This window comes from Heliangelus exortis, chromosome 24, assembly GCF_036169615.1.
Source record: "Heliangelus exortis chromosome 24, bHelExo1.hap1, whole genome shotgun sequence".
Taxonomy (NCBI): Eukaryota; Metazoa; Chordata; class Aves; order Apodiformes; family Trochilidae; genus Heliangelus; species Heliangelus exortis.
This window is the reverse complement of record NC_092445.1, coordinates 5189307-5217078: the sequence shown is the minus strand read 5'-3', so window position 1 is coordinate 5217078 and position 27772 is coordinate 5189307. Positions and strand designations below refer to the sequence as shown.

The 27772-nt window shown below is 44.3% G+C and overlaps 1 protein-coding gene across 2 annotated transcripts in view; it reads right to left on the bottom strand.

The window, feature by feature from the left end:
* Positions 1-27772, bottom strand: part of CSMD2 (CUB and Sushi multiple domains 2) — a 233022-nt gene that overhangs the window by 107936 nt on the left and 97314 nt on the right. For both annotated transcript variants that reach the window (XR_011730472.1, XM_071767651.1), the window contains exons 8-13: positions 23147-23224; positions 17031-17118; positions 15776-15900; positions 13221-13342; positions 8621-8724; positions 5260-5372 (exon numbers count right to left, since the gene is read on the bottom strand). Coding sequence is in view for 1 of the 2 variants with exons in the window: in XM_071767651.1 (XP_071623752.1) it covers positions 5260-5372; positions 8621-8724; positions 13221-13342; positions 15776-15900; positions 17031-17118; positions 23147-23224 (630 nt within the window). In the remaining variant the exon portion in view is untranslated. The remainder of the gene's footprint in view (positions 1-5259; positions 5373-8620; positions 8725-13220; positions 13343-15775; positions 15901-17030; positions 17119-23146; positions 23225-27772) is intronic.

Below are 27772 nucleotides of genomic sequence, written 5' to 3'. Positions count from 1 at the left end.
GCCTCGCTGTCCGTTTTCAATTTCTTACACCAAATGGGAAACTTCTATTATGACACTTTCTTTACAGGGGAAAATGGTATAATCTGAGATTTGCTTTATTCCATCTAATATTCCAATTTAGTCTGAGTAACGACAAGCACCCTGTTATTATGCTGACTTCAATACAGGTGTGGTTTGAATACCCAACTTCTGCCACTGCTGCACGAAAAAGTCACTGCTGTGTAATGAAGCATCCCCCAAACAATTTAAAATAAATTAAAGTTTCCATGAAGTAGGTTTCTGGGTTTGCCTGTCATTGAGAGCAGTTTGCCAGATTTGCCCATCTACCTACAGATGCAGAAAATCCAAATGTTCAAGATTTGTACTTGCACATAAGGAACAAAAAAATAAAACAGTTTAAATATTAAAAGTAACACTGAACTGTACATTACGTGAAAAAAAAAAATAGCAGAAATGTGGTACTTCTCTGCCCCATGAACCCAACTGGAACATCTCAGAGAGAAATCTCAAGTTTCAGAATGGAAGAGAAATGGAGGAATTAGAGCTCACTCTTCCACTGGGCACAGGAATTTCCTGATAGCAGCAGGCAAACAAAGCTCACACATCTTGTGACATGAGAGGGGTCAGAAAATGGAATTTCTGCCCTGAGAAAACCCCCGGGTTGTAACAATCCATCATAGAATTTGTGAAATACTTGGCAGGGCAGAAATTCCAAAAATGAGTGATTCAGAAATATCAAAACATGTAACTTCTGTAAGATTGAAACATTTCTGCTGATGAATGTTTAAGTAAAATCACTTCCACATTAGAATAATAAAAGTCAAAACCAAACAAGAACATCTAAATCAAGTGTTTTGACATTATTTAAATGAAACAAGTTGAAATGAATCTTTCAAAACTTCTCCATCAAATATTATATCATGCAGATCAGATTTTGACAAAACAGCGTTTCCTCACAGAAAAAATCCTTCACCAGAGCTTTTTTCTCCCCAGCTATTTATGCTATTTGTCTTCTGGTGGTGGGTGTGGAGCTGGATCCCTTTGCTGAGCAGCCCACACGTCCCCAGTGACTCAGAGCCAGAGCCCTGCTCGAGGGGAAGGAGCCAGCACTGGGGCTCTGCTCCTGCACAGAACCACCACAGGCTCCCAAAATCCAGGCTTGATGCTTTCTTGGGCTTCCGTGGGAATTTCTGTCCCTGCCTGATTCAGCTCTGGAGGAAGATGAGAGTTTGGGAGCTGCCAGCAAGCCCTGCACTAGAAATACCCCAGTTTCTGGGAAAAGATGCTTCATGATTTGTGATTAGGAAGTGAGGAATCCACAGAAATGTTACCTGGAGTCAGAGCAGCCCCCCAGGAATGCCCTGCATCCCCCACAGCCTGCTCTGCACACACATCAATGGTCCCTGAACTACTGAAAGTGACTCCTGTCTGGAAAGCCAAGGTGTAGGACCAGGAGCAGGGGGCTCCTGCTGCACTGCTCCTGCTGCTCATTCCAAAGATGAGAAAAGGAAACCAGCCAAAGAAGGAACAAAATGAGTGGATATAACCCAGAAGGAAAGCCACTTCCTACTGCAGGTCCTTGCCACACACCTAACCCACTGATGCAGGGTAAATGCAGAACCTGAATAATCCAGCAGGCTCATTAAATCCCTGTGCCACAACACCAACTCACTCCCACTGAGGTTTATACCAGACTTTCAGACAAGCAACATGACCCTGAGAGCAGCTCAGGTCAACACATCATAAGCTAAAAGCCTTCACATCTGTTGGTTCAGCAGTATTTCAGCACTGGTGCTTTATGACATGAGTCAATACATTTAATGGAAAAGCAGAGCAGGAAAGAAATAAACATGAAGTTTTCTGACAGACTCCCACCATCAACAATCGGGGGGCTTAGGTAATACAGAACCTAAAAACCATAAATAAAATATCTGTAATCAGTAAAAGCTACCTGGATCTTACTGGGGCTGGGCAGTGGGATGGGGACTGCTCCAAGCTGGGAGCTTCTCAAGCCAACTCGGGGCAGCAGAATTAGTTTCAAACAGTTCTATTTTTTTCCCCCAAGTCTCCTTAGGATCAGGCAACTTAAGACAGCACAGCTTATTCTCAGTGTGCCAGGAACACCCTGACACAAGCTGGGCAGGGTTCTGCATTTGCACACATCAGATGTGGAACCCAGGGAGCTCATCCAGCCACACACCCTGGGCACCACAGATTTGATTAAAACCAGAAAGGTCAGCAGAGAAAATCTTCAGGCTCCAGCTCTGCAGAGCTCCTAAGCCTCTTAGCACCATGGGGCTAAATTTCAGCTCTAAAGCTAAGCTGTCCAGAGCCAAACACTTAGTCAGCATTTCAACAACAATAAATATTGTTTAATCACCCCCTGCCTGCAGCACACTGGTGCTTCAGAGCTGAGACCTCAGGCAGCTCTGCCAAACTTACCCAATTCCAACAGAAATCTAAACCAGATTAGTGTGTGTGTCTACAAATATATTTTTAATTTCAAATTATTGCTTTATAAGAAAGATAAAACCATAAACTGGCTTTGTCCTATTTTTCATGTTCTAATAATTCTGTCTCTTACCACAGAATTTCACACTTCTGACTTACTTTTACACCACTGCTTGTAATAACCCCAAGCTCATCAGTAACAAACAGAGTTTCCCCCATCATCTCCCCTGTGAGGAGGATCAAGATCTGCAGTCCACTGATAGGGAACATCACTGCAGGACTGCAGAAAAGATTTTGGGAATCTGAGTCCTCTTTGAGGAACCCTAAATTTCTCAAGAACTTTTGAAAATTCTGCCTGAAGGAATTATTTATTCCCAACCATTACAAGGGGTTGATCTGGAAACCTGAACCGTTTTGAGGGCTGTGGAAGGCACCAGCCCTAAGGGGAAGGCATTCTTAGAACAAGTCATCTGAGATTAAAGGAAAGAAGGGGAAAGATAAGACCTAGGACCTGTAAGCCCTCTCACAAATCAAACTCTAAATTGCACTATCAATCAGCCTGCTAGAGTTGTGAGAAAGAAAAGAATTTTCCAGTAAAGCAGAGCTTAATAACAAATTTCTTCTGACAAGCACTGGAAGTCCAAAAACATTGTTCACTATTATGAGAGAATGTCTGTTGAAAAGGATGAAAGAGGCTGCAGTTGAGACATTGGAGATTTAGAAGTAATCTTCATGAACATTAATGAGCCAGATCCTCAGCTGGTAAAGACTGACCCAGCCTAATTGAAAATCAATGCTGTCACACTGATTTACACCCCCAAAGCATTTATTCCAAATGCATCCAACCTTGTAGTGCACATTTGGAAAAACCTGCATCCAGACACCTGGAGTCTTCCTGGGGCAAATATGTCTGCTCTTTGCTCCCAAGTGAAGCCAAAGGACCTGGGTGCTTCCCCTCCTTCTGCACCCCACGTTAAGACCCACATTGCCCTCCCCAGCCTGGGCTTCCATCTGGGCATCCATAAAACCCTGAGGCAGAGCTGGTTTAGCACCAGCAACAGGCTGTGCAATTGCATGGCACTTCAGATGTCCACTAAAACTTGGATGCTTCAGGATGGATGGCTATTTAAAACTCCTCTACAAGCACTACTCTGCCCTTCTATTAGGCAGGTTTTTGGTCTTGACTTTATACAGCTCCATTAGCTGTAATTTTCCTCTCGCAATTAGGAAGCAGCATGGCCATAAAACTGATACTGAAACTTGTTAGTAAGTTGCATATAATTTCATAATGTATTTGGCGAGTGCTAATTGCCTCTTACTTAAATGTCTCATGCTTTGTAACTCAACACATTTGCAAAAAACCAAGAGTTTTATGGACCTGGCTGACGGGAGGTTGGCTTCACTTCAGGACAGCACCAGCAAGGACCTCAGGCAAAGAGTCTATTTCTTTGTTCATGCAAAAGTCCATTCTGCAAGGTCAGTAAACTGCTGTAAAACAACTCCAAAGATGCCTTGAAGAAGAGAAAAGATTTAAACAGGCAGTGAGCAGCCTCTTAATTCTCACACTTGTGAAGGATGCCCACTCCCCAGAAAAGGATCCCTCCTTTAGGGCTTATCAGAGGACAGCAGAGATACAACATTCCCATTCTTCTCTAGGACACAGAAAAGCAAAATAGGTAAAGCTGAGGAGTAGGTAAGGGAAAAGCATATTTGACATTGGAAGTTTGGAGCAGGACTTGGAACCATGAATGATGCTGGTGATCCCCAAAGCAACTGGTGAGGTCAGAGGGAGCCAGAGCAGCTCAGCCTTGCTATAGATCAAGTCACCAGTACCATCAAGGCAGGTCAGAAGAGGAAAAAGTCAAGTTTTTTATATCTCCAAAGTTCACAGAAGATGAACACCAGTGCATGGAAGTCCCTATATCATCATGTGCTTTGCAACTTTCTGTGCTGTGCTACAGGGTAAACAACAGATCCATCAGGAGACTGAAAGAACATCTCCACCTTGGTCACCTCATCCAAAGAACAAACCAGATGAGATCTCAGGCAGAGCAGGAGGCAGCAGATGGGCTCTGCCAGGTCTGCCAAGACCCAACTGCAGCCCCTTAGGATGCTCCCTGGACAACCAGGCTGCCCTTGTGTTTCCCTTCTTTCAATTCCATTCTCTCTTATCTGTGCTGAAATGACTTTTCTACTGGTCTGGTCCTGCCACTTTCAGCATCCCCACCCACAATCTGGAGACACAAGATGGAGATTTCTGGAAAAATAATAAAGCAACTCAAACCAGGAATCTCAGCAGAGCTTCAGCTGGAATCACCAGTGCCATGGGTCAGAAGGAATGCTTTGCCATCCCACTTTGTCTAACTTCACTGATACCTATGACAAGAGTGTTCACATCCTAATGTATTTTATCAGTTTCTTCTGAAAAAATCCCAGCATTAACTTTCACTCCATTCATAATACTCCAGACTAGTCAAAGTTTGCACTTTGGACTGGAACCACTCCTCACTTGCTCTCACTTTCTCCAGCAGCTACAGTCTGCTGCCAGCAGCTGAAATGCACCAAACTCTTTTCCAACAAAGCAGATGACAAGGCACTGAAACGTTACCCACCCAGTCTGCTCTGATGGAAAAGAAAGCACAAAAGCTGTTCTGAGTGGAGCAAAGCTTCAGTTTCAAAAAAAAAAAAGTCTGCAGAGCTTCAATATATTTAGAGAAGCTTTTTTCTCTCTTTTCTCCCAAACGACTGTACCCCTCTCACCCTGATCCTTTTCAAACAGGCACATTCTGAGAGAGATGCTTGGATTACCTTCATAGGTTGCTTTGAATCCCAGCAAGTTGCTGCCACTGTCTGTCTGGAAGAGCAGCCACATCTGGTGGTGTGTGCTGACGATGAGGTCAGGGACTGTGGTGCCTGTCAGGCTGCAAAAATACACAGGAGCAAATAAACAGCCTGTATGTCTCCCCAGACTTATTTTCCCACCAAAATAAAGGCCACAAAAACCTCTGCAGGAGCAGAAGGTAACAAGAGCAAGTAACAACACAAGAATATCCCCAAAAGAGAACATTTTCCCCAAACCTGAGATGTTTTCAAGAGAGATGAGGCTCTCAGGATGTTTCTGCTTACCCCCTAACCACTGACTCTCCTACCACAGCTGAGGCCTGCACCTTATTAGCACTATAATAATTACAATTTAGTGCCATTATTACAGTATACTATTCAGCAAAGTAATAATTTTCTTTCTCACTGAAGCAAAGCACAACCAAACAGGCAGAATTTCCAGAGCTCAACCTGGTGACTGAATCCTCTGAACTGCCTTGAAGACATTTCCTGGTATTAGGAAAATTTACTTTCAACACATTCTCTGCTACATTTCCAGCCTGACAGAGAAGTCTGCACAAGAATCTCAAAAGGAAAAAACCAGCCTGGATGACAAGGCACGAGCCTTAAAGCTGCTGAATGCCCCATGAGCCCTTGAAAAGAGCTCCTAAACCAGGCAGCACAGGATGCTCAGGACATTGCCCACCCTCAAAGATGCTCCTAGGAGACCAGAGGAGATTTAGGAAAATGTCACCAATCTATCACCAATTAACAAGCTGTGTGTGGCTCCTTCAGCCTCTGGGATTTATCTCCTTGCTCTGGTTCAACACAGCTCTGGAGTTTTACCCCCCACCACCTACCCCAACCACAGCTGCCCCTTCCCTCCCCTCTGCTGCTGCATCCAGAGCACAGACATGGGAAGGGATCAAGCCTTATGCTGCCTGGTCTAGTGGCAGCATTTAATGGTGTTGTGATATTATTTCTGCTGAGGGATCATCTGGGATGATTTCTAAATTACCCTAAGGGCAAATACTGCCCGTGGGTAGGGGGGGGGTTTCCTGTAATGTTTGTTTCTGCCTGAATGCAGCCACATCACAGACACAGATTCCTCCCAAATACCAGAGCAGCACCTGAAGGACTTCTTGAAAAAAATCAGTCCTGAGCTTTCAAGCCAGAATTATCACCAACCAATCTGCAAGGAACACCCCCAGCCCTGGGGTGATGGGAAGCCCCTGCCTGAGGGGTTGTGCTGCTTATTCTGCTTGCTCCACATTCCTACCAGGGGCTGCCTGCTGGGTACCAGGTTGTTTCCAGCATCCTGACAGGTTCCTGGCCCTGGAGATGAGGGCCTCACCATGCACATCCCTCTCCTCCCAGCCCAGGAGGAGATCACCAGGGACACCCAGAGTGCTGAGCCAGACCCTGCTCACACCTTGACCCTGCAACCTGGATCTGTTTATCCCTGAAATCACATTCCTGTCTCCCAGGCCCACCAAAGCTCTCCCACTTCTGCTCCCACCTTTGCTCTGTCCCTGCTTTGACCCACAGGAGAAGTGGAAGTGATCCCAGGGTGCTGGGAAATGAAGGATTCACCTTGTTCTAACGACAGCTTTGCACCCAGGGTCTGATGGGGAGGGCAGAACCAGGGCTATTGTTGATTCTTCTCAAGTCCTTTAAGCAGCAGACCAGCAGGCATGAGCCACATACCAAGAGAAAAACCTTCAGAAAAAGGCTCTTCAAAGGTTTTTTGCACGCTTTCCCATTCCACTTTAACAAGCTCAATGATTGATTTGGGTGCTTGTTACTTTAGGGAATAAAATCTTCTCTGCAAGTCAGAAACTCAGCCTAACAATCTGTTATGTTCTCTGAGATGCATTTTCCAGGGATGTGAGAGAGACTGGAAACAAATGGTCCTTCATACCTCAGCCTGGGATCACTGCTGCTGTGCACATTGATTCGAGTGCATTCCCTAAGCTGAAAGGCTGCAGGACTCTGCTCCTCTTGAGCAGGCAAGAATAATTAAGAGCAGTAAGAAAACTGGAAGCCCTGCTTGACAGGGTTAGATTTCTGCATGTTGGTTCCTCAAAAAAAACCCCAACAAAATACAAAACAAAACAACACAACAAAAAAACCCCACCAAACAACAACAACAACAACAACAAAAAAAAAAACCAAAAAACCAAAACCCAAAACAAACAAACAAAAAAAAAAAACCAAACCAAAAAAATCCCAACCCTACAGCTTATATCCCGTGGCCACCCATGAGACAGGGTGAGATGCAGCAGCTGATGAGAAAAGTTGTCCCTGGACTTTCAACAACTTTCACTGGAAATGGAGTGTATTTCTGTGGGCTTCACACCTCTTTTCACCCTTCATTTAGTTTTCAACTTACCCTCTCAGATTAAAAATAAATAAATTGCCCTGTCAGGATTAGCATCAGCAATTTAATAGACAGTTCTCCTGCACTGGGAGAAGACACCACACACTACACCTTGAGCAGAGTCTCAGATACTCCAAATTTGCATTATCAAGGTGTTGAATAACTAATACAGAGTGAGAAAACGTGTAGTGATTAAAATCATATCTAGGAAAATCATCATGGGAGTTAGAAAAAGAAAAAAGGATGGAATGAGAAACCATTTCACCAAGTTATTACAAATGACTCCCCTGGCAGTAATTTGCACATTTTGACCAAGCAGCTGTGAAATGTTCTGGGACACTTTAATTACAAACACTTTTGCAATAATCAGAATTTACACTTATATACATTGCAGGTTACAGTTCCTGACCTGAGTCTCACCAGTGTTCATGTTCTGAAAAGAAATTTATAGAAAAATGAACCTCAGAGAAGGAGCTTTCGAAAGCCAAGCAAACATTGAGATGAGTGAAAAAGGAGTGGGCAGCTGATTCATGTGGAAAAACAAATGAAGAGGAGGAATTAAAAAGCACAATATGAGATACTCTCTCCTAGTTGGAAAGAGTAAAGCAGTAATTGCAGCAGCTTTTGGAGAGCTGTTTGCTCCTCTAGGTTTTTATTAGAAAAGAAAGGAGCCTATAAAGTTGTGACACTAAAGCTGGTGGCCCTGGTTCCAGCACCCTGTTCATCACTTCAAATATTCCTTCCAAAAGTCATGGTGACTTCTCCTTGCTTCTGGAGCAGTACGTGGCTTTCCAAGAGCCCTCCAGACAATTGGGACTTTGACCAACACCTCTGGCTTCTCTCTTCACTCTCAAGAGGCAAATGATGCCCAAGGCAGCCAGAAACCATCAGCCCCATCCCCTTGGGCAGACCCAAGGTGTGCCCTGCTCCCCAGGACAAAGGACAGAGGACAGAGGACATGCTACTTACACATAAAGCACAGTTTTCTGGTCTCCAACTTGTCCCCCATCACCCACTGTCAGAGTGTCATAGCCTCTTTCTAGCTCAAATTCTTCAAAGGTGAGTTTGATAACCTGGAAAAGATGCAGGATGTTAATGTGAATCACCTGCCAAGGTAGCAGCAGATCTTCTTGTCTTCTTTATTTACCTGCTTGTCTATTGAGGAGCAATTTCTAAGAGCATTAATATCATCAGGACATCACCAAAGGTGACAATCCTCACTTTTTATAGCACTGCAGCATTTCTTTCCAGACAGATTGAGCTCTTACTGAAATTACCTCTCAGATTTTTCAGCTTTATCTATTGATTTTCTCCGTGGCTTTATTGATACAGAGACGTGTGTTGGGATTTCATGCCTTTTTTTACCAGCTACTGCTACCACTTCTTTCATCAACCAGAGATTATGGATTTGAATGTGCAATACAGGCACCGTGTTACATGTGGTGCAAGTGGAGAGAATTTCTTCTGCTCCATCTTCCTTAGAAAGTTCCCCCAGGTTTCTCCTGGGGGACCAAGACAGACCTGATGTGACTCACTGCTGGGGTAGCTCAAGGAAATTGTCTCAAGCTGTCTGTAAACACAACCATCCCCATCACATCTACCCACAGCTGTTTGTTTTCTGTGTTTCCTCTCCTGCTCTCTCTGAACCTTCCACCCCAGACTGATTTACAAAGCCACTACAGATCATTTAGCAGCAGAGATCCCATGGGAGTGGAAAAGTTTTTGTCCCAAGTCACTCAGCTGCTTTTGAAATCTCTTATTTTCAAATGACTGAAAATCACAACGTGACTTAGGGAATAAAGAACCTGAATCCAACCTCAGACAGGTGAAGAGAGCTGAATTTACAAAGTGCTTTACATCCACAACTCCAAAAGAAATCAATGGGAACTTTGTTTCTTACAACTTTTTAACTTAACACTTGAACGTATCCAGACCATTGTACACCTGCCTGTAAAGATATCAAATTTCCTAACTTTTAGCAGACCAAATTAGCAAATTTAGTTCCACATTACTTTTTGCTATTCCACAAAACACAGAAGTTATCAAAAGCAATCAAGAAGTGAGCCAAGGACAAAGGACACACCACCACCACCCTACACCTCTTGACTTGGGGCAAGAAAGCAACACCCAAGAAAACCAAAACCTTTGCCTTGCATGTGTGCAATCCCAGGGGGAGAAAAGTCTCAAAGTTAAAACCAAGTGCAGTAATTGACTGTGTTAGATGCCTCTCCATCCTCTCCAGGGCTTGTATGGACTCCACAGGAAGGTGACAATATTCTTCTGACAAAAACCACTCAACTTCAGCCCCCTGAGAAAACACTGGTTAGTCAGACACTAAATGGTTCAAGTGTTCTTCACAAAATAATGGGTGAATATACAGTTCAGATTGAACTGTTCTGTGCTACCATCTTCCACACATAAATGTAATTGTAACTTTTCAATTGCATCAAAAAGCAAATTAAGTATTTCAGCTGTGACATTCTGAAAACAGAGTTTTACCCCAAAGCCTCCAAATCATGAAACAGGAGCCTGTGTGATACTTCATAGGAGTTTGGAACCATTCATTGTAGTAGGAGTACCAATATATCAACCTGTGCAGACTATTATTAAACCACCTAATGATGAAATAATGTAATTAATACAAAGAATACAGTGCTCTAGAATGGCACACATCATTAGTTAAATCAGTCATTCAAGTAAACTGCATTTTGAGGAGTCTGACCCTAATTAAGTGACTAATTACATCCTAGTATACTGGAGACTGTAACTTTGTGTCACAGGAACAGGACGCTGAATACAATATTTATTTATCCAATTTCCTATTTTCTTTTTGGTCTGAAAGCTGAAAATTATTTAATGAGTCATTAAACAACAAGAGACCTCCCAGCACACCCAAATACACGGATGACACAAAACCTCAATTTTCAGCTGCTGAAGTGACAGGAAGCAATTAGCAAGTCAAGAAAATCTGCTGGAATATGACACCTGATTCTAAGGCTCTGTGCTGCAAAGTGATTTGAAGTGCAGTCACATTCACAGGAGAAAAATCCCACAGTAACTCCCTTCCCAGAGAACCACACCTCTCACAGTTTTATTCAAACACTCCTCAAGCACACATTACTCATCTCCCCTCCTGCTCCCCAGACTCCAGCATCTGTCTCCAGTTGGGATGAATCATCCCTGGGGGCCCCAGCTCCCCCCACTGATGACGCAGGAAGCTTGGACTGAGCTGTGCTTGGCTACTTTAGACTCCAGGTGGGAATAAACCCAGGAGAAATACCAAGCAGTAACATCCATTATGGCAAGAAGGTCCAGAAATAGTTTTGATGCAAATTCACCAATTATCATATGCATTTCTTGGTTCCCAAGTGATTTCTTTGCCCACTGAAATTAATTCCCATGGCACTGGGGGCCAAGGAAAAAAACCTAAATATACACCCAGAATATCTCCCAAATAAGTTTGATGCCATCTTCTGTATAGGAAATAATTCCAAGTAGTCGACTGGAGAGCACAATCCCCTTAACTGTTTCTGTGGCTTTCTGAGCAAACTTTGCAGGGATTGTGCAGCTCAGTGACTCTGCCTCAGAGTTCTTTTCCAAATGTAGAACAGATGACTTGCAAATGAGTTCTAAATTCTGCTCAGTGGTTCTCCCATTGCTCATATTAAAAGCTTCATAGAACAGGACCCGATCCAAAGACCACTTGAGTCAATAAAAAGATTATCACTGACTTCAGCAGCCTCCAGCTCAGGCCCATAATGCTTTTTAGCTTCCAAGTATTTTATGGGCATTTTAATTAATTCACCTTCAATCCTCCCCTCAGCCGTGCTGGGGCAGGTGGGATGCTGAGATCATCCCTACACAGACAGCAGGGTTGGGGCTGAGGCAGATGAATTCTCACACTTAGCAACATGTTTGTAGCAGGAGCTGGTAGTAAGCAAGAGCTTTATGTACACTCTTCAGAGGCAGCTGAAGCCTGGATTTTGCTGATCTTTGAAAGAGAAAGAAACACAGAAATAATACCCACACCTCAGCTTAAGATGCTGCTGAATCCCATCACCCCTCAGGGGTCTGCAGGCCAGGGGTGAAAACCCAGCTGAAACCTGAGCAGTAATAGCTGCTGTTACATGTGGTCTGCTGCACATTACTCTGATGGAGTATCTCCCGGGTCTAATTAACCAGTAAATCACTCCTAATAAAGCAGCACTAAAAAAATATCCTGACTCAACACTCCACTTTCTCAGGTTTTGGGAATGGGCTCCCATGCAGCCAAACCAAGACACGGGTGATGTGCCCAGCTAATGACAGCCCTGGGAGTACAAACTCCTTCTGAAACTGGAACACAGGAATACTCCTCACTAAAATCATCATCCACCTGTGAGCTGCTGAAGGCTTGGACTGAGGTCAGTGGGGAGTGAGGAGCAGTGCAGATGCTCTGCAGCAGCCCCAGCCCCAGGGGGAGGGAGGAGAAGCAGAAGATGCTGCCCAGGAGGCTGCCAGCACTGCTCCAGACCATAACAATTTCTAGCAAAAGATGAGATACCAACACGTTTGTGATAATGCCTTCCTTGCATTAGCAGCAGAAGGCAGAGTGCCAAATTGTAGGACAGTCCAGAGGCAAGGACCAAGGCACAATTAGCAAGCATATGAGCTTGGCATGCAAGATTTGCTCCTGAGCTAACAAAGATGATGTAGTCAGAATCCAGATACTAAAAGGAATGAAGCTTGACACCTTCTGAGAGCAGGAGATGGTGAATAACACTTCAAAAACTACAGAGCTAGAGAGGAAAGTAATTTTTCTTCTGTTCTCATACGGATCTGACTGAGAGGAACAGACTGAGTTTTCAGGGCTGGAAAAAGCTGTGAGGCAGTGAACATTGCCCTTCCCATGCCAGTGGAAAACTGAAAGGATTTGACCTTGCAATGGCCAAGGCAGACAAGTTCTGTTCTTTACATGATCAGCAAGAGAGTTGAATTCACATGAGCAGACCAGAGGAGACAAAAAAAACCACCAGCTCCCCTGCCTCCAAACCTCAGTGAGCACAGACAGGACTGGTTTAAAAATTTACAGCACTGCATAAACAGCAGTTGAGAGAACCATACCTCTCTTTGCACCTCTCACTTTGGGGGACAAAATCCTCTTTTGGTCATGAGCCAGGCAGCAGCCAGAAGCAAGTGGGAAGGCAGCACTCCTGGCACAGCCCCTGCCCTAAGGAGGGGCTTTGCTGAGTTTGGCATTTCACCACCATTCACACCCAGATCTCAAAGAGGCTTTGATTAAAAATAATCACATTCACTTTTAATTACATATCCTCTAAGAAAATGAATTTTCAGCAGAGAGGGAATGTGATGGGCTGGGGGTCTTGAAAGGCACCCGAGAAAGACGTGGAAGAAGCCAGCGGGGAGGGAGAGGGGGAGCTCAGCATCAGCAACAGAGACCTGGACAGCTAAATATCCCATGGTATATATATATATATATATCCCATACCCTCTCTCTGAAGGGGCCTGGCTGCACAAATGCCAGCTGAGGCCAGACAGGAGGATGTGGGGATGAATGTCTGGGCCCTACCTTGGCGGGGTTGAGCGCGGTGATGACCCAGACGCAGTAGGCGTTGTTGTCGTACTGCACGGGGTAGTTGGGGGAGGTGATGACACCACTGGGACCCCGCAGGTACATATCACACATCCTGGCTGTGGAGGGGAAAAGAAGACAGAAGGTGGGATTCAGATCTCTCAGCTTTGGGAGATGGGAGAGGGGAGAAGAGGTGCACACACTATGCAAACGGAGGAGAATTAAAAATTGCTGCCCTGTCTTGGTTTCACTAGCCAGACTATTCTTTTTTTTTTTTTTTTTTTCCCATACAACATTAAAAGTGAAGGATTTACCCATGATGACCAGATGAGTGGGCTGTTTCTGGGGGCTATCAAACAGATGGACCACCAGACTAAGCAACAACAACCCAGTCTCTAGTGCTCAGGCTGATTTTCTTTAGTTTTTACTATATTAAAGCCCTCACAGAAATACTTTCATGTCCAGGACAACGAAAGCAACCATACAGAAGATGCCAGTTTCTTTTTAACATCCCCAGAAAGCCATACTCCTTTTCTTCATTGCAGGTCAAAAAAAAACTCCACTGCACAGCAAGTATTTATTAGGTAAGGGCTGAGTTGACTCTGGTCTGGCTGGGCTCAGAACCAAGGTGGCAGCTCCATTTTGTATCTTAAACATCTCAGAGCCAAACAGAAGCTGTGAAGTGCTGAAATGGGGGAATTTTTGCCTGTGGTATTCCTTTGATGTAATATTTAGCCAGAAAATGTGAAGGCACAGGTTTTGTAAGTGTCTCTGCTCTTGTGATGGATCCTCACAACTAATTTCTCCAAGGAGCCCATTTTGCACATGTGGCATCCACAAGAATTTCCCTCCCTGCCTCCAAATAGAAAGCATGGAAAATGAGCTCCTGGCCAAGCTATCTGACCACACAGGTGGTCCCAAGGGAGATGAGGAACATCAAGTGACAAGTGACATCCCCTCTCCATGAACCCATCCTGGAGTTGGTCACACAGGTCCCATCCAGGCTCCCATTTTAGAGAAAAAAAGGTAAATCCCATTGTTCCCATTTTAAAAGTGGGTAAAAATTGCAAAGGGATTAAGTAAGTCTCCCCAGGATCCAGAGGGAATCTGTTGTAGGTGGGGAAGCTGAAGCCAGTCTCACAACAGCAGGGAAAGGTTTGGTCCCTGGTCCAGCCCAGGGGGTTAAAAAGCTGCAATACCAGGCAGCCTGAGCTCTGCAAGCTGAGAGAAACTCAGCAACAAAATGCAACAAACAACAAAAAAAGTGGTATAAAGGGAAATAAAAAGCAAATGGAAAACCTGAAAAAACACCCTAAAAGTTAGCAATTTAAAGAAATTAAGTTGATTCATAGAATGACAATAATGCAGGCAAATCCCTTCTTATTTCTTGCAAAAGGACACCATAAATTTCCTTTATAGTGTCACATATTTATGCCAAATATCCTCTTACACCAATTCATTTCAGGCTTGTTTCAAGAATTAGATGGGATTGCAAAGCATTGAAAAAAATCTGCAGATGAAATTAAAGAAGAAAGACCTGAAAAAATACCAATTTATGACTTTAAGAGCTTTATAGGGATTTAATTAAAAGTATTACAAGTTATTCATTATTAGCATTACAAACACCACAATTATGCACGTCACTTTTTAGAAACAGAGAGAGACTGAAAACAAAATGTCCAAGCGCAAAATGGGCACTGGGGTTTTTTTCCTGCTGAAAGGGGTTTTTTTCCTGCTGTTCATTCCCTGACAGCTCCAGGCTGGGCCACGGGATAATCAGGATCATGCCAGTTAGGAGCCACAGTCTGTGTAATCCCACATTGCATCCTGCTGGCAGCAAATTCCACCTGACAGAATCTCCCCCATTTTAGCTTTTCCAGATTTTTTCAGGCTTTCACTTTTTGTCCCCTCCCCTCTTTATCCCATGAAAAGAAATACCTGGACTAGAGAGAACAGGAGGGGACAGAATGCCTGGTGAAGAGGTGAGGATGTGGTACACAGATACAAAGGGCACAACAATAACCCCTATGGTCCAGAGTTTGTAGCTTATGAACTTCCAGGGTTGATGGAAATAGCTTTGCCAGTTCTGTTATGCACAGAACAGGTGCTTTTCTTAAAACCCGAATTTCTGAAATTAAAAAACTGCATCAGACCCAAGCAAAGATTTCTTAGGCTTGTGCTGAAAAGACTGAAAAAAATGAGCCCATATTACTCCCAGTCAGCCAGAAAACAAGAAATACAAAAAAAGGATTTAAAAAGAACCATGATTCTTCTTTATCCATGAAGCTGGCAAGACCAAATTCCCACTTCCAAGGGCAAAACATGCTCAGGGCAGTCAGAGCTGAATTTTCCTAAGAGGTTCTTAGCATGGAACAGCAATTCCAGCCCTGCCCCTGCCTGATGCTGAGCTCTGCAAACAGAACCAGCTCTGGGATCCTCACCCAGCTGCACCAAACCTGTGGGCAGGAGGGCTGAGGCACAAAGGGGACATTAAGCAGATGGGTTTTTTCATGAGTCCTGATAACTCCTTAATATGTTTTTTGTCCTCTCACCTCTGCAGACAGGCCTGTGGTCACTCCATGCAACAATGAGGTCGCTCACCCTCTTGCAGGTGATGCTCTTGGAGCCTTGTAAATCATAGCCCTCGTTACAGGAGAACTGGATGCTGGAGCCTAACCTAGCAGGCAGAACAAAGGGTGAAGTTAGTGAGCAAGATGCTTCTGCAGCAGAAGTTTGTCACTTACTCATGACTATCTCAGTGATTCTCCAAATTGTGAACAGAGAGAGCAAACAGGCCCTGCAGGCAACAGCAGCCGTGGCAGAGCGCTGCTTGCCCGGGGTGGTGAGCAGCCAGGGACAGATTGGAGCCTTTTATTCTGTTTAGTAGCACATACTCAGCCCCAAGAGATGACATGCTCAGCATTGTTATAAAGAGGAAAAAAAAAGAACTACCTACTACTAAAAGATTTATCCTTTTTTCTACCACTCTGGATTCAGGATGCTCTGCTGTGCTAAGCCAATGCTGTCTTATTCACTGCAGTGACACAACACGGGTTTACAGCAGCCAACAATTTATCCTATGGCATTTTGGGACTACTGGAAACTCCCTTTCCTCCACTCTCACCCCTCTGATCTATTTTCTGGATTTCAGAAGAATTAGATAGACTCAGGTTAACCGGAAAGACACTTTGAGTGAACAAAACAGCCATCGACAGCAGAATAAGATTAAATATTGATTCACCAATGCTAATTCATTCCTGCAGTCTTTAAATGAACACCAGCAACTACAAGGGGCTAACAGCATTGTTTTAAACTTTGTAAGAAAACAATTATCTAGCACCACATATATTTATTGACAAGGAACTGTGCCAGTGCTTTGGGAAGTCACCTCAAATCCACTCGAGGCACGGCCATGCTGTGACTTAAGCTAATTTGAGAAGTGATTTTTTTTTTTTTTTTTTTTGCTGTTTAAGGCAGTTCTTTCTGCACTTAACTGGAGGGGGGAATGACAACAAGCATTGATTATACAAGCCTGGCTAAATGCCCACACTGTGAAGAGAAATACTCTGAAACAGAGATCATTACAGCTCCTCAGCTGGGACCCGCTCTCCCAGACACACACACACACACACACAGAGTGATGCTCACTCCTCCTGCCACAAACATCCCAGCAAACTTTCCAGACAACACATTTAGAGGTGTGCAGATGGTCTCTTAAAAACAGAGGACAAAATGCCAAGGAGCACACACAATGGTTCTCACAGCAGCTTTGCAGCATGCAGAAAGACACAGGGAAAAGGTTCTTACCTAAAATCGTTGCCTATTCTTTTGCCTCGCTCAGGAATCCCAGGGTCTGGACACATATTATGTCCCTGGGACACACCAACCTGAGTTACTACAAAGCAAAAACAGCACATACAGAGACAGAATAGTAAAAGAAACATTCTTTCATCAACTCTCTTGGTGGATGTGGAGAGAAAAATGGCAACTGTGAGCTTGAAAACCTGAAAGTATTCCATCTTATTTAGGAAAAAGAAAAAAAAAAAAAAAAAAAGCTTTGGAAACAAATGTAACTGAAAACATTTCAGCTAAGTTTACACACCAAAGTGTTTTCAAGGAAATGCCAGCTAAGGACACAGTTTTCCCTTTGTTCCACTACAGAAGTACCTTTGAACTGAGGTTTTTTTCGGTCTGCAAAAATCACACCCATTAAACAGCCCATTTCTGCAGCCTGTGATTAAAATGTCCACCTGTGACACCACAGGGTGACAGCTTCATCCCCTCCAAACCCAGCTGAGAGGAGCCAGGGAAAGGCACCAGCCTGATGAGGAGGCAGGTGGATGATACCAGGGAAAAAACCAAGCACGGAACAAAAGGGAGCAAGGAGAGGGAAAGGCAAATCTAGGATTTTAAAGCCAGTAATTTAGTTTTGAGTATGAAAAATTTTATGGAGCAACCTTAATGTAACTGCCAACAAACATGAAACCTCTGAAGTGGTGATCAGCACTGCACCAACACCTTCAAACCTCAATCTCCCCATTTCCACCATCCCCCTCCAGCCCATCCCACAGGGGTGGGAATAACCTGGGGGTCCTGAGGAGGCTGAGATGAGATCTGGCAACACCCTGACTGCAATTCTGAACCCCAGCAGCTACCAGAACACAGAGTAACACCAGACAAAGGGCTGATTTTGTCATGGAGCTGTAGAAATTTACGTGGCTCAGTCTTCTTTGTATGGAGGCAAAGAAAACACAGAATTTTCTGGCAATGATGAAGCAGTGAAGCATGGGGCTGAAGTGAGCACGTTTCCAGTCTACCTCTGCCTATCACTAGATTAAAGAAAAAAAAATAAAAATCTCAGCTTTACTCCAGAAGTTACTGCATGAGCACAGTGCCCCCAAACCCACTGCCAAAGGGATGACTGTGAGGTGATAAAAGTGTTTCCCACAGCAGAGATGTTGGCTCAACAATTTGAGACCTCAATGGCACCGAGCAGTGGGGCAGCTGGGGGGGGAGTGCAGATCAACACTGGGAGATGAGCACGGGGAGTGTCCACACACAGACTGCACAGCAGGGAGACACTGAAAGGCAAGACCATCAAATATGGTAATTATTCACTGGGTAATTACACCTTGAGCAGTCAGGAGCTACAGCTGAAAGATGTGAGACTGCTGCTGGCAAGGCAGAAGGACCCCTGGCCTGCTCCTGCTGCACTGGGGCTTTCATCCCAACATCTACACCTCCCTGCTGGCTACCTGCACTGAAACCATTACAGCTTCCATCCTCCTCCTCCTTGCCTCCAGGCACTCACATTTCATCCCAAACCCTTGTAAGGGCCTTTGTCTCCCCTGGCTTTCCCTTCCCCTCCCCACCTGCACCCAAGAGGCAGCAAAAATTCCCCTCAGATCCCAAGAGAGAGTTGAGCATCTCTTCAGAGACGGAGGTGATCCTGCTGCAAATGAAATCACCAACTTCCAAGAGCCTTTCTGCTATTGCTTGAAATTATATCCTGCTTCTGAGGAATGGAAGGTCAGCTGAGCAGAGGCTGCAGGCGACGCTGTCTCCCTTTGGGTTCCTGCCCCCAGACACACAGCCTGCACAGATACACCCAAAGTACAATTCCTGCTTAAGGATATAATTCACAAACTGGGGTTGTATGCCACAGGTCCATATGGTATTTAAGGCAAAGTGCTAAGTAAGGTATCTGATATTGCTTCTACACCTTCTCTAGGGTAAAACCACACGAAACGAGGTACAGACGCGTGCACACACACAGCTTCTGCAGATGCCTCTGCATCCCAACACTTGTATGCTCTTCCCTGCAGAGCAGATTACCTCTCCACATCAAATAAATTCTCCCGTGGTCAAAAGACTATCCAGACAGCACCATTTTTGCCCGCATCAGTTACTCTGCACTGGTATCACACCCACTGATGATGCCCTGTAGCAGATGACACCTTGAAGCGTGGGGAGGGAGCAAGGCTGGGGACAACGAGCAACACCCCCCAGCAGGCAGGTTGTCAGCCATCAATCACAGTTTGGAAGACTAGAAACAGTTCTTCTCTTGTTAGCTGGCATTTTATTAATGAGCAGATAAGATAAAACACAGCAAGGGAGAAAGCAGAGATATCTCCATATCATGATAGTTGGGACATTTTATTCTGTAAAGCAGAGCACAAGAAGAGGATTGATCAGAAAAGTTTCTCTAAGTGACTATCTATTGTTTTAAACACACACATGAATTTAACTAAACCACAAGTTTTAAACCACACTTTCATTCTGAGAACTTCTGTCAGTTCTGCTTTCACCTTCCTACAGAGCTCTGACTGATCTATGCCTGAGCTACAAACACTGCAAAATTAATTCCTCAAGGCTACTAGGAAAACAATAGATCTTAAAAACTCTGACAAACTTCCATGTTTACATCACAGGCTCAAGGATTTTCTCCCCCAAACCAAGCTTTCCAACCCCCTTCATGTTCCTCCTCATTTTTCCAACACCTTTCTCCTCGTGGTGTGTTCAGAAACAGCCACTCAGGATTGCTCTGTTTGCCACAGGAATTTTGCCATTTGTTAAAGGAACTGGAAGCCTTCTCCCCACCTTATTACAATTCACTGATAGAGACAATTTTTAAAAACTGGATTTAGGAATGTGAACTACAAAATAAAGCAACATCTACAGAAGCTTCACAAAGACTCAACATTTCTCAGCAGGATAAAAAGAGCAAGCAAGGGAGCTTTGCTGCTGCTGGGGAGGGAAGGACTGCAGGACCCAGGAGCTGTTTTAAAAGGATGAATCCTCAATGGCAAGCTAAGGCTTGCAGCCATCAGGTCAAGTTAATGGGTTACAAAATTCAGACCTAAAAAAGCAGGAGGTCCAAGCTCCTGGTCCTGTGCTATCCCAGGGATGTGTTCACTGCTTTTCCCAGCATTTCCAGAACCCCAGGGACACTGATGCAGACCTGAAACACTCCCGTGTCCAAAAATATCCAAGTGTGAAAAGGGCACAGACCTGGGCTGTGGGGCCCTGGATGCTGGAGAAAGCTACTTCCAGCTGCAAGTTCTTTGTTTACTTGGGGGATTCTGGAACCACATTTCACATCTTGCTGCTCTCTCAGAGTGGTTTAGAAGTTTGTGAGTTCAAAAAACAGTAACAGACTTTCAGATTTTTGAAGACCACTTACAAAGACCCCGTTTGCAACATGAGCTGCTTGAACCAAAGACTTAAACAAAAATAATCTCTTCAATGCAATCTGAAGTTAAAACTATTTAATATGTCATATTCTCCAGAGCTGTACTATTTTTTCTCTAGAAATGATACAGCAAGATATCCAATTAATTTTAGGGATGGTGAACAGTACAAGGCACTCAATTTTAATTTCAAATAAGCACGTTTGACTGCAACCCAACACAATTAGCACCAAAATTCTGTATTTTTTATATATTCTTTTTCTGAAGTGGTACCAACAGCTGTTATGTGACTCCATTTTGCCTCCATTAAGCTACATGAAACACACAGGCTTTAATCTGGGCAGGTAGGATCTGGCAGCCAACCACAGCATCCACCCAGCACAGCAGAAATCCTTGGGAATACCTGCAGGGTACCAGGCACACAGCTGCCAGCTGCCTTGTGTGGGGCCATGGATTCTTCAAGGGAGAATTTTAGGACAAAGAGCACTAGAAAACATTGCTGGTAAGAAAGTCTTTGAAAATAAAGCAAGGCATAGCTCTAGCTATTACCAAGAGACACAGAAATTTCTGAATTTCTGATATTCAAGCCAGATGAAACAAGAGCAACAGCAGCAAACTTCACAGACCTTTCATCAGCCTGTCCCACCTGTGTAATTATCCCTGATGCATATGCAGACTCAAACTCATGAAAGTTTGAGAGAAGAAGGGGCATGGCTAGCAGGAAAAAAAGGCAAAAATGAAGGTTTTGGGCTCCATTTTCTGAAAACGAACCTTTTTCCACAGCCACCTCCTCCAGAATCAGCAGTTCTGAAGTTGGAAATTTACTGCAACCAAGGTGTGAGGGCAGAAGGCTGCACAAGACAGGGGTTAACCATGGTTTGCAACCCAGACCTTGCTGAGAGCAGCCCAAGGGGAGAAGTTGGGGGCTCAAGGACTGTGGCAAGAACCAGGCTGGCAAGGGGCAGGAATCTGAGCCACAGAATTATCACCAGCTCTATTATTCCAGCTTAATAGATTCCAGGCTAAGCTGCCTTCCCACACTGTGTTCTGCCTTATCAAATCTGACAAGATTTGCACTACAAAGGATGCTGAACTGGCAGCTTTGCAGACTGGAGCCCACTCTCCATTGGGAGAGGATAAACTGCATGCACAGAGGCAACCAGAACTTCCTACACTCCTGTCCTCAGAAGTGGAATATGACTGGGAAGGAAAGTTCCATTTCTGTCTCCTGCTCAGCCCTCAGCACCTCTCCCCAGCCCAGCAGGGACAGAGCTGGTGCTGCCAGCCCTTGTTAGCATCCTTCATTAGCAACAGGGAGGGAAGCAGCCCACCATTCCCAATGAGGGGAAATGGGTATATCCTACATACACTCAGTACCAGAATGCTTATAGACAGGGAACTAATGACTGCAAACCAGAACACTTTTCACTTGGTGAAGTCTCCCCTCCCCACAGCCCCCCACGAGACACCAGACACCCACTCCAAACACATCCTCTCAGCCCCAGCACCCACACACTCAGAACGAGTGGTATTTTGCCACAGAATTTCATTCTCAGTTAAGCAAACTGAAATGTTTATTACAATTAAATTCGCCGTGCCAATTAATGTGTCACAGGACCAGGAACATTTTGCATACAGGGTTTTCCTTAAAATCAGATTCACTCTCTCTAAAACACACTCCAACCTTTTCTGCTCTGCAGATTTTGGGCAATTTGCATCCTGCTACTTAGTTCCCTTGCTGGGCCTTGCTCCTGAAAACCTTGAGACTAAAAGCACTCTCATGTGGGCCTCGAAGTGAGGCATTTTTATTTCAGACAGCGAGGGATGTTTTAAATTCAGTTCATCCTTTTTCCTTAAGTGAATTTTGCCTCTGAAATTCAGGCAAGTGCAATGTCCAAACGGTGCCTCTCTGATGGGTGTAATGGGCTATGCAACAAAATGAGCAATTACAGCTTCTCTTCTGAAAACTTCTTGAAGAAATGCTACATTCTGCTCCTATTTGAATTTATATAAGATAGATAAACTCGAGTTAATTCAGATCCCTCCACTTCAATCTAAGAGCCTCCTTAAGAGCCCAGTCATCTGTGCAGTCGAATGCAGAAAGGAACCACAAGTCTTGCTTCTGATTTGAAACAAAACTCAGTGCAAAAAGGGCTGGAGCTAATGGATTCACTCCTGGAGGAGAGGAACAGAACAGTGACAAAGTGACATTCTGAGCACACCTCTAACACAGCAGCTGCAATGAGGAACTAAGGGGGGGACCACAAAAATCAGCACTCCCAGCACAGCAGCCACATGGGTTTTCTCCAGGGACAAATAAATAAATAAAAAAGCAAGGAGAAAAAGAGAGATGCTGCTACTGCCTCTGTACATTTGCTGATAAGTCTTGCCTAACTCATTTCACAGTAACATTCACTCAGTTTTCAAACCTGTTTTCAGTGGGACACTTCCCACACTGGAAGGTGAGAGCAGCCCTGCAGGCCAGGCTGTCCCTGAGCAGGACTTTGCCATACAGTATATATCAAACCCCCAGCAATCCCCTCCACTCCCACTGCAAGGAGTTAGTACATGCTGGTGAATAGAGCACTGGGAGGAAGTGATGCAGCAATGCAGAAAGGAGAGAGGGAGAGGCATTAAAAACTTCTAAGAGTGACAAAGCTGTAAAGATTACTGGAAAGTCAAATGAAATGTTCATCATACAAAGAGAGCGTAAGGAAGAGCCAAAAAACTTACACACTGATGTCTTCTGGTTGTTGTCCTTGCTGGGCATCAGCTTCACCCCTCTGGACTTGAGTTCAATTTGCTTTTTGACTGCAGAGACAGATGTGAAACAAAGCAAAAGACAAAGAGCAGATTTAGCTGAGCATCAGGGATTATTTAAAAAGAAACTGAAGCAACAGTTGTACCCCACACACCGTGCGGGACACCCTGCATCTTCCCCTTACAGCTCTGACAACTTATCCTGACCCCTCAAAACCATTTCAGCCTCTGCTCTGTCACCATGTCAGCTCTGGACCAGCATCTTTGGGGATCTGAGCCAAGCTGACCCAGCTGAATATAAAAACAAGGCACAGAGCCCCATCCCTCTGTGACCACACCGTTTTGCTTAACATCCTAAAAATGAGAAACAGACACAAGGGAAGCTCTAAGAAACTTCAGAGTAAAATGCTGAGTTAGTTTCACCCAGTTTTACTGCTGCACTTATTCCATGAATATATTATAAAGCCATTCCCTGCTCCTGTGGGAATACAGCACTCGAATGAACACCCCATAACCTAAAAACTGTAGGCATGATCTGCATAAATAGTAGACTCAAAAAGGCAGTAAAACAGCAGAAAAGAAGGGGCTATATTAAAACCACTCTCAGCAAAAAGAAGAATAAATGTACAGACTCACTACCAACAGTCACAGGCACAGCCACAGTGAAATCCCCACCCAAACCTCATCCAGAGAATGGGAAAACACAGGAAGGCAGCAACAAAATTTCTGTCTGTCCACTCCATGCCAGGAGCCTCCAATCCATCTTCCCAGTGTGACCATTCCCATGGAACTGAGCAGCTATTTGGTTTTATCAGCTGGACGTGGCTGTTCCTGAGGCTCTCCCTGCACAAACCCCACACTGCCCAAACCATCTGGAAAATGGGGGGGAGAGGGAGAAAAAAGCTTCCTGAGCACACACACAGAGCTCTGAGTAACACACAGCAGAGTCTTTAGTGGCATATTTGAAGTTAATGTGGTTAAAGAATAACTTCACAGCAGCAAGCACGATGTCCAAATCCCTTTACAGGATCCGTTCACTGATGAGCAAGTCCTTATCTATGGAGAAAACCAGTTCATCTCCCACTTCAAACTGTTCTTTTCTTGTCATCCTTTCATCCCCAAATTAGCACATTTCTAAGACAAAGTTGTCAAGAAAAATTACCGATACAACTAACAAGTTTCTTTTTTAATCATGCTTTTTGGCTTAAGAGAGAAAAAAAATCTGTTTCTAACATCTGTTTGCAGAAGCTTCAGACAGAGAGATGTCAAGCATTCTTCCTTGAAGCTTACCTCAGGTACTGCTTTTCTGAGCTAGATGCTAACTTGGAGCTGTTTCTTCATCATTTGGTTACAGCTTTTTGCTTTCTCTTTAAATAAAGCAGTTAGAACTTCAAACTGATGTGCACATTAGCTTAAAAAATATTCATGAGGATTATGTTGCTCATATCTTTCCTATTAGTATCTTTAATCTACTGGGCTGGGCTTTTTCCTTATTTTTTAAGAGGAGAAAAATAATTAACAGTATGCCACTTCCTAAGCAATTCTAACACACACTTTTCTTTTTTATTGGGATCCACCTGTACAAGGAGAAAATGGCCCAAACAGCCCCACATTCCTCCAGGTCACAGTAACTGGGATATTTGTAACCTGACCTGAAGGCTCTTAACAAACATGCTCTCAGGGGACCAAAGGAAGGACAAAAGGTGTCACAAAAATGTGTTTCTGTTCTACTGGGGAGGTCCTGGTCCTCTCCTCTGCTCCCCCCCATGATGCTGCAGCTGAAGATTCTCCAAGCAGGAGCAGGGATAACCTCATCCTTACAGCCAATATTCCCTCCTGGACAATAAAACTCATTCAAGCCCAAGTATCTCAGGCTAAATTTGAGCTATTGCAGGAGGTACAATGGCTCATGACTCTGCTGTATCTAATTCATTGCTCTGTAAAGTGCTTTGGGGCACCATCAGCAGGAGAGGAGCTTTATAAAAATCATTCCCGTTTTTATATTCCCTGCCACTTCCCACTGCAAGTTACATTATACAGTTACCAGTGAACATTTCCACACATGGAAAAGCCCAGATCTGTTGATTTCTGCATGGTGAAGCAGATCTGCAGCCATAACAATAAAGCTTTCCAGGGAATGATGCTTGCCCTACACCCTCAGCATGGATGCTGAGCCCACGGATGGGATGAAGCATCCCTGGAGGGGCAGCACTTCCCCCTGGGCATGCTGACTGCTGACCTGCACTGATTCCCCAGGGCTGAACAGCAAAGAGGACCAAAACTTCATGGCTTTGAGCTTCAACACACCTGTGCCTTGCACACAGCTGCACATTTTGTAAAGGACACACTAAATAACCCAAATTATCCCCGAATCCAGCTAACAGGCAGAGCCCCGCTCCAGATTTGTGACTAATGGAAAGCCAAGCTCCAAACCACCCAACAGTAATGAAAACAAGCAGCAGAAACCAGACATTCATTACTGAGGACCAATCCTAAAATACAGAGCCTAAACTGCATTACCCAGGAAGTCTATACTCCCCTAATTGCATCATGTCTCTTTCCCCAGTAATTGATAAAGAGAGATCCCTATAATGCTCTCCTCTTAATCCTTCATTTTGTTTGCCACACGGAGACATCATGATGAAAGTCAGGCTTTACAAATGACTCCATTTAGATTATAACCAGGCAGTACAGTATCACTTGCTTTTTTAAAAAAAATAAAATAGGAACAATTGTCCTACTCCTCGCCCTCAAAAATCTGGTATATAAAAAACTTATTTCGTTTAGAGATCTGAGTGTGGAACTGTACTACAAAGGGCTGTGTCAGGATAATAGGATGAACAGAAATTCCTCTGTTTTCTGGATGGTTTTGCTGCTCACATATATCTGAGAGATCTAATGGAATACTCAGTGTCCTGTCAAATTTGAAAGATGACATTACAAAGCTTTGCCAGCAACCAGGCAGTCTGGGGTGCTTCTTCTAAACCTTTTCATGTTGCACTAAACAGGAATTTAAGAAGATGTTTATTTTTAATTTGGAAAACAGCATTTCAGCAAAAATCTGTTTCCCTTGCTGGGGGACTGCTGTTAAATAATTAAATGCCTTTTCTTCCCTGCTGGGGGGTTGTGTATCATCTGGGATGCTACAGCAGGTTGCTTACAGAGATTCTTAGTCAAGTTGGAGGTGAAATGCTTTCAAACGCAACAATTCTGAAACTCCCCATCCAAGCCCTGCACTAACCAGGCAGTGCACTGGGGCTGTAGGAATCAGAGCCAGCAACAAGCACCAGAATGATCCAGACTCTGCCCCAGGTGTGCCCAGAAGGCTCAAGAGGTTGCACAGCATAAACCATAATGTGAGCCAACCTGAAGGTTCTGTCAAAAATTAAGCATGTATTTATAGACATCAAAATATCCTTACAAGCCATCCCTGTGGCTCACCAGAGCATTAGTGAAGGTGACAGCTCTGCTGGTGCTCTGTGCAATGGGCTGAAACTCACCCAGTTTATCTTTCTCATGAGGGTGGGGGACAGAAGAGGAAGGGAATGGGGCAGGGAGATCAGCAAAAAATGCAATTAGGAGTTGGTAACAACCTGCTAAAAGGCTATTTGGGATCCAGCTTCTGTAATAAAACATGTGGAGAGATGGAGTACATCAGCCAGAGCATTATGTAGATGCCTTTAGCATCTTTTTTAATTCAGCAGCTTTTTCACTGCCTCCTTTCCAGCCCCTCATTGCTCCACTGGGAAGGGACTCAGAGCCTCTGCCCCCACTGCTCCAACCTCTCCTAAGGCACTTCCAGCTGCTTCCCTTACCACCTTTTTGGGATGGGAGGCAGAAGTGGGAGTAAGATGAAGATGCACCAATTTCTTTGCAGGTTTTACAGGATGTGGGGAAAAACGTACTGGCAAAAACGTGAGAGCCACATCACAGAAAAGGCAAGGGGAAAACATTCAAACTCTCCGTGGAAGGGAACAAATTTACTGTGTTCAACAAAGAAATCCTGTGCACAGGCTGATTGTATCTAACCTTGCTCTTACATTCATAAAGAGATTTTCGAATGAGGGCATGGATTAAAAGGCACTGAAACAGAACATATGAGGAAGGCATTTTGCTAAAACTATGCACCAATGTTAAACAAGCTGGAAGAGAAATAATTTTCTTATAGATTATCAGCAAAGCCAGATAGTTCTCAGAGGAGACAGACTGCTCAGAACTGATGTACACACATGGTCTTTGGAAAAAAAGACAACAAATTCAGGTTCATCTGAACCCTCCCTTCCTTCTCTTGGGCAACAGAATCACAGAATGGTTTGGGTGGGAACTGGAAAGTTCATCTTGTTCACCCCCCTGCAGTGAGCATCTTCAACCTCACAAATTGCTCTGAGCTCCACCCAACGTGGTCTTGAATGTTTCCAGGGATGGGGCATCTACCACCTCTCTGGCCCCACTATTCAGTCTCAATCCACCCTCTTTTGGTTTACAGCCATCACCCTTTGTCCTATCTCAGCCCTCTGCTTCATCTCTACTGCTGGAAAACACATTTTAATTGCTTCACTTCACATGGCATTGCACATCCTATTTTGTATGGATTTATTT